We start from the raw sequence: 12,298 nt of genomic DNA, 5'->3' as shown, positions 1-12,298 counted from the left end.
CCATGAGCAGTCTAAAAGGTATTGTGTCTGTTTCACTTTTAGACAGATAATAATGAAATATTAATAGGTATCATTGGAATATAATCAAGGGATGCTACAATTTTTTACTGAAGATATTTGATTCCATTTTTAAAGGATGCCTTCACAAAGTTTTTAGTGGAATTTACTCACAAAATCTTGACTCTTCTGTGCTTTATTACAGGACTTATTTATAGTGGATGTACGTTTCCATTACTACTTACGAACTTGGCTAAATTGTACCCTAGATGTTATTGGAACCATTCTGGTTATCACCTATGCCTCACCACTATTCATAGTGATAGTTATTCCCCTGGGATACTTTTATTTTACTATCCAAGTAAGTGTATTAAGTTTTTATAAGGATTTCTAGATGTATGTGAATGAAATGTCCAGAACAATCAAGGATACAGGCTGACATTGTTTGTTGTGATATAAAAGACATCTGAAATTGCTTTCAGAAAAAATCTTCAGGCTTCATAAAAGGAAATTAGAGCACTTCTTGAATATAGTCTGTAGTACTTGGGAACTTTTGATGACTTGTATTGTTCTTTTTACATTTTCCTTGTTCTTAGGAAGATATAATATTGATATAGGTCTCGCCAAGAAATTTGATGAAGCTACCTGAAAAAAAATGGGGTTTATATTATAGTGAAAGTTAAAAGTTGAAGGGTAATGCTGAAACAGTAAATGTAAAATAGAATGATGCCTGAACTACTTGTGCTAGGTTTTTTTCTAGACTTTTTGTCAGTTAGGCTACTGAGAAAGAAAAAAGACTTGAAAATATTCTTAAAATAAGAATCTAGAGGACAGAAAAGAGTGCCTAGATTCAGTCTCTGCTAAGGAGTTAAAATACAGACATCATTACAGTGGAAAAATAAAGGCTGACTTTCATCTGAGAAAGAAGCAGAAAGTTCTAATTTGAAAGTTTACATAAAGCTTTTAGTTGTTACATGTCTCATGTGATATTGCATATTTTCTACAGAATTTGGAAATAATGTTCTCTAATTTTGCCAGTAATTTATGTATTGCAGTTAATGTCAGGTTTATAGTGTTGATGTGTCCCAAGAGACAGATTTTCTTTCTATACTGTTTGTAAATATATATTTTTTTCTGTATAACTCCTATAATTTTTTCATATCTAAATTTACAGGAATTACTTAACTGGAAATAAACATAGCAAGTGGTTTAAACAACGTAAAATAAGCTGCAGCAACTTTAAACGTCTGTTTGTCTTTACTGTTTTATTAGCGATACTACATAGCGAGTTCACGACAGATTCGCCGGCTGGCAGGAGCGTCGCATTCTCCTGTCATCTCCCACTTCAGTGAGACTCTCGTAGGCCGAGCAACAATTAGAGCATTTGGCCATCAACAGAGATTCATTAGAAAGAATAATGATGTTGTGTATGAGAACTTAGTTTATTTCTACAACAATGTCATCTCGAACAGGTACTGTACAACAGTTCTACATCTGTGACTGAGACCTTCTTCTTGTAGAATTCCATAACTAAGCATTTCTCCAGTCAATCAGCTGAGAGACTGAAGGATAAGCAATTTATCCACCTCTCTTTCTAATGAATGCATAATGTCTAAACACTAGGATGATTTCTTCTTTATGTACTAGAGACTAGCAGGTAATATGCATGTTACTATGAGAAAATACACAAGTGCTGTCTGGGGTGAGAGTATGTTAAAAAAGTAAGAACATAAAAAAATTTACTAATAGGTCATAAGCATGGATAGCATTACTTTTCAACTAACAGTTCTCCTTACAAGTTTATGAAAAAGTCAAGTGTATATTTTAATAGTTCAATTGGAAGTAAGCTAGTGTTGCTGTCTGTACCTACAGGCACCAGGTAGGTTTGGAGAGTGGATTCTTGAGTTTAAGGAAATTTGGTGACGGAGCGCTGGAACAAGCTGCCCAGATGGTTTGTGAAGTCTCCTTCTCTGGGGACACTAAAAAGCCACCTGGATGACTTCCTGTGTGACCTACTCTAGGTGGTCCTGCTCTGGAAGAGGAGTTTAACAAGAGATTTTCACTTCTGGCTTCCAGTTATATACCCGAAACTCCATGATAGGGAGAGTAGGAAAGCAGTATGAGGAGTGAAGGAAGCGCTAGCCAGGAGTTGATACCTACATTTTGTTTTTAGCAGTGTTACCAGCTCTAGTTATATCATATTCCCTCTCCAGTCCATCTGTAAAATGGGAATGATAGTACTTACCTCTTTTGTAAAGTGGGGAAATTGCTAATGTACTGATGTCAAAGAATCATTGTATTAGCACTGTGTTTACTATACTGTAAAAAATACTGTTGGTGACTCACTTTTATCTTTGCCTTGATTTACCACAGGTGGCTATCTGTCAGGCTTGAGTTTCTGGGAAATTTAATGGTGTTCTTTGCTGCACTGTTTGCAGTACTGGCTGGAAATACAATGACTTCTTCTACAGTGGGTTTATCCATATCCTATGCTCTGAATGTAAGTAATGGTATAAATTTTTTGGTGCTACTACTTTGCATATGAAAAGGGAATAATACATACAATGAAGGTGTGTAGGTGAATATACACAGTGACATCAATGAAACTAAATGCCACAGGAAGAATCGAGTTTTTCCTTTGAATTCCGTTAATTCTGGTAAGCTTCACATTATTTTCCACTTCTGAATTTAGATGAAAGAATAATTATGAAAACATATTCAAAGGTCAAGGTAATGAAACTATGTATGGTTTACTTTTAAGTGTTTTGTTCAACTAAATAAGGAGCCTAGTCACATACAGCTATACTTCATATTTGATTTCTTGTTCACTTACTGAATGTTATATAGTAGTATTTACTTAAAAGTTGAATAAAATAATTTGCTTTGGCTTTATCCTCGTAGAAGTAATACGAGAGCCACATTTGAAATGTGTCCTGAAGTAAACTGTATTGATAAGATTTATTTTAACTAGCAACTTAAGTATTATGTATGCACAAACTAAGCATCCAAGCTTCTTTAATCTTGTGATGGAGATTAGGAGTCTAGAGGTGTCCAGATTCTCACTGTGGTAAGTGCTTCAGAAACACAGTCAACAGATACTAATGAATAGAAATTTAAAAAAAAAAAGACAATTACCTTTCATGACACATCCCACATCACTTCTAACTCACAGGAGTTCAATTTTCTGTTATTCGAAGATAGAGTAATCTTCTTTCTATCAACATGTATTTGGTGATGACAGTCACAGGTACTACACAGTTTTTCACCATCTGATGTCAAATTGACACCATTATTTAGTTAAATACGACATTTTGAAACAATTGACTCTAAGAATTTTTTTGACCCCCTTTTTTTCCTATACAAGTAGGAATTACCAATTACCAATTCTGTCTGTGGAAGCATTCCCAGAGCTTGAAGATGACAAATTTAGCAGACATGGTAGACCTAATATGTATCTCCATTAAAAATTCTTTCTTCTATATTGCTAGCTTACTTTACCTCACAAGACAGTTCAATAATGTGCCCACAGTATAAGCCATACATGTTTTTCCTTTTAACATGTCGTATAATTACTGTGTACTTTTTGTTGATCCTGAAGTGATTTGAGATTTCTGGGGCTGTTCTGTTACTGAAAATTACAATAGTCATTGGGCATCTGGAAGCAGACAAGAAATGCTTGGAGGAATGCTGAGATCATTGATTTTCTAAGTGATAATTAATTTGACATGCCATCATTTTCTGTACACTTTTTGACTTCTGTGATTGAGCATCCATCTGATGAGATGATTAAATTCAGAGTAAGTTTTGAAGTCAGTATGCTATATTCTAGCAGATTCAAATTTTCACATTCTACAATGCAACTGTTTCCCCAGGTAATTCAGAGTCTCAATTTTTGGGTGCGTAAAGCATGTGAAATCGAGACCAATGCAGTTTCAATTGAAAGAGTTTGTGAATATGCAAAAATGGATAAAGAGGTGAGCATTCTTCTTGAATTACTAACTTAGATTGACTTTAATATTGGTTAGTAGTAATAGCAGGTTATAATTTTGTATTGAATGCTATCTCATTTTTTTTTTATATACTGAGAATAATGTGTAACTTCTTCATTACATTTATAGTCATAGCAGTTCATACCTGTTTTGACCAGTACATTTCGTGGCATCCTTCTTAGTGATAGATTTTGTACTAATGCTAATACAGCCCAGGTGAACTCTTGATGCTATCTGCAATGAAGGAGGGGAAGGGAGAGGGAGAGGAAGAGGGAGAGGAGATTCCTGTCAGCCCCCTAACTGTTAGCTCATGTAGAGACACACGTTTCTTTCAAGTCGATTAGCTTTGGGTGCGTGCTTTTCTGAAAGTAGTGCCCATGTCAAGTATGGAGATGAAAAGAGCCTCAGTCTGTCTTGGAAACATGACTCTCTTCTAGTTCTCCATTCTCTTTTACCCTTCCCCCATGTTTATGTTTCTTAACCTTTGTTCAAATCTTTCTATTCTCTCCTACTCTACTTAAAGTTTTTTTCTCATAAAATATGCATTTTAAATATCTGGGAGATTAGATATCAGATTAAATTCAGTTTCTGTGAATTGATGCCACAGATATTAGACTATTAGCAACTACCCAGTTAAACTGAGTTTACTTTTTTAAATGAGTATATAAGATGGTGTTAAAAAAACCTAAAACCCTGTGCAACACAAAGGCAAAACTCCTAAAAATCTGAGTTGGAATGTTTCTGCTCAGTGTTAATGAAAGTGGGTTCTCTCTCCCTTATTTTGCATTGGAATTACCCTAAACCTGCTGTGATTTTTAAATATATCTATAATTTTCCTAATATTTTTATTAACTTGTAATATTTTTACTGTCATATACTAAAATACCAATGATTTCAATTCCAGGAACCGTGGATAATGTCAAAGAGACCACCAGTGGAGTGGCCTGATAGAGGAATAATAGAGTTTGTTAACTACAAGGCTAAGTACAGGAAGGATCTTGGTTTAGCCCTGAATGATATCTCTTTTCAGACGCAGAGCAAAGAGAAGGTATTGTATATAATAAGAAAAAAAACCAGAGGTGTAAAATTCTTTCTACTTCAAAAAAATTTCATGTGAGGAGACTCCGATACTAGATAACAGCATAATGTTGAACAGGGAAGATGTTAAGTGACTAACACATTATAGAAAGGACAAATGAGCAAAGGAAAGATATTTTCTACTATGTAGAAATTCTTATCCCCTCTAAAAACTGAGAGAATATTTTTTGAGTGTAGCAGTTATAAGGAACATCTAAATTTGAGATTGAACCTCTTGTTCACTGTGCTGAATATTTATATGGAGACATACACTGACAGATTAGTATTAACCAGCTTGGGGTTTGGGATCTAGGAACACTGAGACCTAATTTAGAGTCATTGTTTTGAGCTGAGGAGTGGTAGATAAAAGGGAACAGAAACAGAAAGTCTTCCCGCTGAACCAGGCACAGGCCGTACAGCTTCTGAGGGAGAGCTGTGATTATGAGTTCACATGTCCCAAGTGACTTGTAAACACTTTTATCTGTCTATAAGATGACACGGTGATGAAGGAAACTAAGTTTTGAACTGAAAGTGGTAACTGAATTCAATCATTATTTTTCATACAGAATGTGTAGCATGGAAAGTTGTTGTCTTTATCAGGAGACTTTCTGTTTCAGGTTGGGATTGTTGGAAGAACAGGAGCTGGTAAATCAACACTCACAAACTGCTTGTTTAGAGTTCTGGAGGGATGTGAAGGCAAAATAATTATTGATGGAATTGATATATCAACTATTGGACTCCATGACCTACGTGGAAATCTCAACATTATTCCTCAAGTGAGAACTGTTTTAGAGATAACTTCTTTTTTGTTTTGTTTTTTTTTTTTTTGACTAACACATGACACTGCATTATTTTTTGAGAAATTATAGCCCCAAAATCTACAGGCTGCCAAGAGACAAATGCATAAAACCCCAATAGAATTTTGCTGATGTTTAAAAACAGGGGCTGTTATGGCCTATCAGTTTTAAGAATTGAATTTTTTAGAGTCTTAGCTATTTGATTAGACAGTAATCTTCAGTACTGCTGTGCTGAAAATTGTCTTACCTGCATGTTGGCATTTATATGGAAGACACCTCAAACAGGGAGACCGTAAGTATGACATTGGGTTTTATTAGGCCAGGTTTCGTTTAAAAGTCTTAGCTAGAATAACTCACATTCTCTACAGTCTGCATGTGTACCTGAAAACAAAAATATTTTTAAATAACTCATATCTGCAGAATGTAGGGAATAAAGTTGTGTATACACAAATCATGTAACATGTATTTAAATCAATCTGCCTTGGTCTGTCATGTAAGTCTGTCTCTGCTTACTTCAGAACACGGCAGGAAACCCAAGGTTAGTTGATACATCACTTAGATTCTCTTCATGCCAATAAACTGATTTATGTTGAAATGCTCTAGTATCAAGTAAAGCCTAGAACATGAATTTAATGGTCACCTGAAGACTTTTTGCATGTTACCAAATGCCATTCATAGAACTATTTTTGTGTATAGGTGATGTTATCATCACTTAATAAATATATCTGACAGTTATCCAAAGAAAGGTCTATTTTCTTTATCTAGCTTTTCTGAAGCTTTAACTCTGCTAATATTTCCCGTGTAATATTTCCTACCATAGACTACATGGAGACGAAGCTCATATTTAAACCAAAGTAGCTTGAGTCTGTCCTGCTTGCTGTCCTGCTTGCTTGTAACTTACTAGTGAATCTTTTGGCCTTTTACAGTCTACCTATTGGGTAACAACCACTGTGATGCTTCTTAGTCAAGGTGGCTGTTCACTGCCTCAAAACAGCAGTTCTGTTTATAAATCTGTACAGATATCCATATGTTGTCAAGTACTGACTTAAATTTGTGTTTTTAAGAAAACAGCTTTTGTGTGCATACAACAAAAATCTTTAACTACTGAATGCTTATTTCTACGGTCAGAGTGCTGGATGTGACCCCTGGCATATGGCAGTCTATGTGTACTTTTCCAGACATTCCCTGCTGTGTTCAGTGCACAGAAGCTATTGATACTCAGTTGTGGAATAATTCCTTGTGTTCTTGTTTCTGAATATGTCACCTTTCCTGTGGGAAATTAAGGATGTTTGACTTATAGCTTTCTATAAGGAAGAAATTTTTCACCGAGAGCATTATTAAAGCATTGGAATGGGCTGCTCAGGGAGGTGGTGGAATCATCATCCCTGGAGGTATTTAAAAGATACATAAATGAGGTGCTGAGGGACTTGGGGTAGTTAAGTGATGGGTCTGGCAGTGTGAGGTTAGTGATTGGACTTGGTGATCTTAAAGGCCTTTTCCAACTGTAATGATTCTGTGATTCTAATGAAAGCTTCATTACGCTTCAATGCTTCAAAGTCTTGACCATAGTAATAACTCGCATGATGTTGCAGTTACCAGGTGCTGGGCAGGTCTTCAGTTAGCCATAGGAGCAGTAGCACAGAAAACACGTAAGAAATCTTTTGCTCTTTACATTTCACCTTAATGAAGAACTGAGCACACTGAGACCCTGTGTGATTTTTGTATTTTCATCCACTAGCTTCAAAATGTAACAATTTCCCTTGCAAGTCTTCATTTCCAAAATTATTTGTCCCAGTTCCCTATACTAATGTAAGGATTTGTGGCAGACTGTTCTAGGTTTATGTTGGAATTGTGCACTCACATTCTGCTGTTATTTAGGACCCCATCTTGTTTTCTGGGACACTGCAGTCAAATTTGGATCCACTTGGAAAACACTCTGATCTTGAACTGTGGGAGGTACTGGAACTGTGTGACTTAAAAGATTTTGTTCAGTCACTCCCAAAGAAGCTCCTTCATGAGATTTCAGAAGGTGGTGAAAATCTCAGGTACATAAACAAGAGCTATTGCAGTTATTTTCTGATACTGTAAAACTATGTGTTCCTTCCAGATAATTTATTTCAGAAAGTGTCAGCATTAAAATGACTCTTCTCTCATCATTCTAAGTCAAGTTATTCTGATAGCAAGAGCTTCTTTGATGTGGCCAGCTGGTCACAACTATATGAAGTTCTGTGGCCTGTGCTGCATAGGAAGCCAGGGAAGAAACTATTTTCAGATTGAGTGTATGAGTATGTGTAAAGGATAAGAGTTGAGGGGGCAATTAATGCATCATCTAACTAGATTTGCATATAAATATGTTCATTTATTTAAATTAAAAAAAACACACACACACAACAAAACAAACAAAAATAAAACCAAAACCAAACTAAATGAAACCTGGAAGGAAAGCGTAACTGCACAGAGCTTCCTTTGCTTTATTTGCTTAGGCAAAGCAACTCCCTGTTTCCTTAGTTGTATAAGAAGGGTGACACCTGAAATAAAAGGACTCTAAGCTCTAGGAGCCAAATACTGAAGCTTTTGGCAGCAAAGGGACAGGTCTTAAATGAAGTCTACTGAATATCAACTTGATTTTTTTGATAGATTATTTTCAGGAGGAAGTTTCTAGAAGGCATACACCATAGTGAATATCTGGAAGCATTCAGACTTTTACACTGAACATTATTAAAAAGTGGTTTAGCATTCAATTGGCTTATTCAGAGTCCCCATTATAATGTGAATTACAGAAATTGAAGGCAAGACTAGATTTATACTATAAAGTTTAGCCACAGGAGTTGCACCTGAACTATTATTGGTATGCTGAGCCAGAAGAAATGAAAACAAGGTGAATGTATTTCACTAGTATTTTCAGAAGTATAAAGTATTGTTAAGAAAGACAGAACAGATAGGCTTCACAGCAGTTGCAGCTTTATGTTGTTGTCCTCTTCCTCAGTGTGCCTGACCTTACCTACTCATGTGTTTTTAACAGTGTTGGGCAGAGACAGCTGGTCTGTCTGGCCCGTGCTTTGCTACGAAAGACAAAAATCCTGGTCCTAGACGAAGCAACAGCTTCTGTTGACATGGAAACAGATAACTTTGTGCAGTCCACCATCAAGAGAGAATTTTACAACTGCACAATATTAACTATAGCCCACAGGTTACATACAGTCATGGATTCAGAGAGGTAAGTTTTGGTCAACCATTTTAAAAAGAAATGGTTTGTATTAAATGCATCAGTTTTCAGACTTCCTAAATTTTACACTCATTGTACCTTTGTATCTTTATATATGTACAAACCAAGGTACCACAAAAGACTTGAGCATCAAGATTAGTTAAATATTGATAACCTGTCTTCTGTTTTCCACTTCTAAATACAGAATTAATATTTTTCCTACAGGTAGAAGCTACTGTTAAGACCACTTAATTATCTAGAGTAAATGGACTATACTGTAGCATTTTTACCAATTAAGCAAAAATTGCATTTTAAAAAGCTTTTTTCAATACAAGAGTTTCTAGTTTTAGAAACCAATCAGTTGCCTAGTGCAATGATACTTCTTTTAGAGTACCCATTATGCAGAGATATCTCTATTAGGACTGGAAAGTATGGTTGAAGAGAGGATTTTTCTTCTCCTGTAATCTTTCTGCTTTTGCATTGTAGAGTGCTTGTTCTGGATGCTGGAAGGATTCTAGAATATGGTACACCACATAATTTGTTACAACGAAAAGGTGCCTTTTCTGAAATGGTTGCAGAGGCTGGGATTAGAAGGTAAAGAAAACTAATGAATGAGTTCTTAATGAAGACAAGAATTCCTTACTCCAGGAGACACTCAAGTGATGTCTGGCATTCCACATATATATGGCATATTTTCTATTGCATGTAAAATAACTAGCTTACTCAAAGCTTTTCACACCATTGCTGTTTACTACAAATACAAAGAATATCTGTTCATCAGGTTTCTTAAAATAACTTTCTGATTTTATACAAATCACTTATTTTGATCATACTGGCACTGGGACGTTACAATGAAGCAATAGTTTCCTTGTATTTCAGCTGTTGTACAGACTGATTGAAAAATAAATCTTGATGTTCATGAATTGTTTTTAATTAAAAAAATAGCACTCAAGTTACTCTGACGTTATTCCCATTTAATTAAATACATTCTTATTATGATGGCAAATTCATAAAACCCCAAAACTGCTTTTTGTGTGGACATACAGGCAGATGTCGCTTGGTGATGACTTTTAGGACATGCCTATTTGCCTGTATACTGAGGTGGTTCTTGAGGCAATAAACTTGCCACATTAATTTTCCTTTTAATCTTGTGAGTAAAGATTAAAGATTACCATCAACTGCTTTTTAAAAAGACAAAAAAAACCCCAAAACAAAACAAAACCACAAACTCCAAAGTATGTGAATAAAGTTTCAGGTTAAAGCCCTGTTATGTTACTTTAATATTGACTCATGGTTAATATCAAGTAGAATCTTAAGTTTTTGCCTGATATAAAAAAAAACATATCTACTGTTTTAGAGAGTTGGTGAGAAGTGACAGAGTCTCTTTGAAGAGAACTCCTTAAAGTTGTGATTCTGATACAGTGATAGTGAATTATTTTTCTATCCTTTCCTAAAAGTAAAAAAGAAAGCAAGTCTGTCTTCCTGAATTACAAACTACTAGTAAGTTTAATTGGCTACAAAACACAACAGAATGTACCATCACAGAAGCACATAATGATTTTGAACTAGGTATGACCCTGCTCAAGTAACTATTGTCTTCTGGAGCAACTAGTGTGGCAAAATGTTGAAAGAGAGAACAGCTTCCTCCTTTTCATCTCTCTTTTCCTCCTCTTTGCCCCAGGGGAGGCCAATGGTACTTTCCCAACAGAGCAGAACCTTCTCATACCAACATTTAACTTCCCAGCAGCATTCAAAGTGACACAAGCAGGCTGTTGTGGGGCTCCACTTCCCCCAACCTTGTCCCCATCCCATACCTACATTCATGCTCCCCTCCAAACCCACTCATATCCGAAAGTATCACAGGAGGAACTGGAAAAGACTGCAGTGGGTGCTATTCTTAAAGTGATTAATAAGTTTTAGGCATAAGGCTAGGGGAAATGGACTTCACTACCGTAGAGACCAATCTCTTTTGCAAGGTCCAAAGAAAATAATCTGAGGACTAGCATCAGGGCACTTTAATTTTAGGGCTTTTTAAAAAGCATATTTTATATGTGGAGAGGAGGGTTTTCTGTGCTTATTGGTGTTCTGACTTAGCTTTACAGTTTCAGACAGCCTTCAAGCCACAATTGAGAAGAGCTGCAGACTGAATAGTTGTGAATTCTGAGAGAAAATGGTGCACTAGTGTCAGCAAAAGCCAACCAACCATCCCTTCTCTTTCACTGAGCTGTAGTGCTCACATATAGCTATACTTTGAAAAAAAAGGAAGTGCAGTGTAAGGAAGTGCAGCAGGGGCAGAAGCAGTATGCGCTCCTGCTGTGTTTCATGTAGCACTAACTTACCAAAGTAAACCATCTACCAGGCTTAGGGTAGGCAGGAAAAGGCACTGATGCAGTAAGAGTATCACCCAGGGTCTGCAGCCTCTAGTCTCCTCACACACCGGCTGTTAGACACTCACTCTGAGAGGGGCCACGTGACTCTCAAGTTCAGTATTAATTCAGGCTTTGGAGTGTCCAACACACTTCACCAAACATAACAGCAGCTAAGTCTTTTGACAGCACAGACAAATCCATGGCATAGCCCTACAGGACAGCTCAGCACAAACCTCCCCTGTCCTGTGCTTTCTGTGCAAACAGTTCTCAAGTGCCTCTGGGGTGTTTGGGGATCAGGCCCAAACTGCTGAGGTTCTGAGAAGGTTCTTGGGGCTTTTCTCAAATCTTAGGGCTGTTCTCAAGGAGCCTTCTGACTACGCAAGTGACCTTCCCTTGATTGGAGATAGTATGAGGAACCCAACTGCTCGTCTCTTTGAGGAGCTACTGTGTAGCCTCCTTTTCCATCTAGGGAAAGGAAGGGTAGGACAGCCAGGGTGTTGGGACAGAGTTTCAATTGAGAATGAGGTGCAGAAGAACACCATGACCCTATTTTCATTTTCACAGGGAGAAGCGTGGAGTAGAACTTGCTCCTGTTCTGCTTCCTTACACACAGTCTTTCAAAATGCCACAGGCTGCATCGTCTCAGGTGCCACTTCTCTTAGCCCTACTTCTAGTCCTTGTTCTGTACTTTTCTGGCAGTAGCACAGGGGAAACTGGAAAGAAGTTGAGGGAAAAGCTCCCCCTTCCCTCACAGGCACATACACATTTCTGCCTTTTGCCAGCCATGCTTGATTGCTGGCTGACAGGGAAAGTTGGGCTAGGTGTAATCATCAAGGGCTTTTGCACTGGGAAGCAAGAGGCTTG

At 36.9% G+C, this 12,298-nt stretch overlaps 1 protein-coding gene across 3 annotated transcripts in view; it reads left to right on the top strand.

Moving 5' to 3' along the window:
* The window catches only part of LOC104554466 (multidrug resistance-associated protein 1), a 32,564-nt gene extending 22,557 nt beyond the window's left edge, over nucleotides 1-10,007 (top strand). For all 3 annotated transcript variants that reach the window (XM_062002622.1, XM_062002614.1, XM_062002605.1), the window contains 9 exons: nucleotides 203-358; nucleotides 1,270-1,469; nucleotides 2,371-2,497; nucleotides 3,870-3,971; nucleotides 4,891-5,034; nucleotides 5,681-5,839; nucleotides 7,739-7,905; nucleotides 8,883-9,077; nucleotides 9,552-10,007. In XM_062002622.1, coding sequence (XP_061858606.1) covers nucleotides 203-358; nucleotides 1,270-1,469; nucleotides 2,371-2,497; nucleotides 3,870-3,971; nucleotides 4,891-5,034; nucleotides 5,681-5,839; nucleotides 7,739-7,905; nucleotides 8,883-9,077; nucleotides 9,552-9,663 — 1,362 coding nt within the window. In that variant the 3' untranslated portion in view covers nucleotides 9,664-10,007. The remainder of the gene's footprint in view (nucleotides 1-202; nucleotides 359-1,269; nucleotides 1,470-2,370; nucleotides 2,498-3,869; nucleotides 3,972-4,890; nucleotides 5,035-5,680; nucleotides 5,840-7,738; nucleotides 7,906-8,882; nucleotides 9,078-9,551) is intronic.
* Nucleotides 10,008-12,298: the final 2,291 nt, after the last annotated feature.

Source organism: Colius striatus, chromosome 1, assembly GCF_028858725.1.
Source record: "Colius striatus isolate bColStr4 chromosome 1, bColStr4.1.hap1, whole genome shotgun sequence".
Taxonomy (NCBI): Eukaryota; Metazoa; Chordata; class Aves; order Coliiformes; family Coliidae; genus Colius; species Colius striatus.
This window is presented reverse-complemented; position numbering and strand designations above follow the sequence as displayed.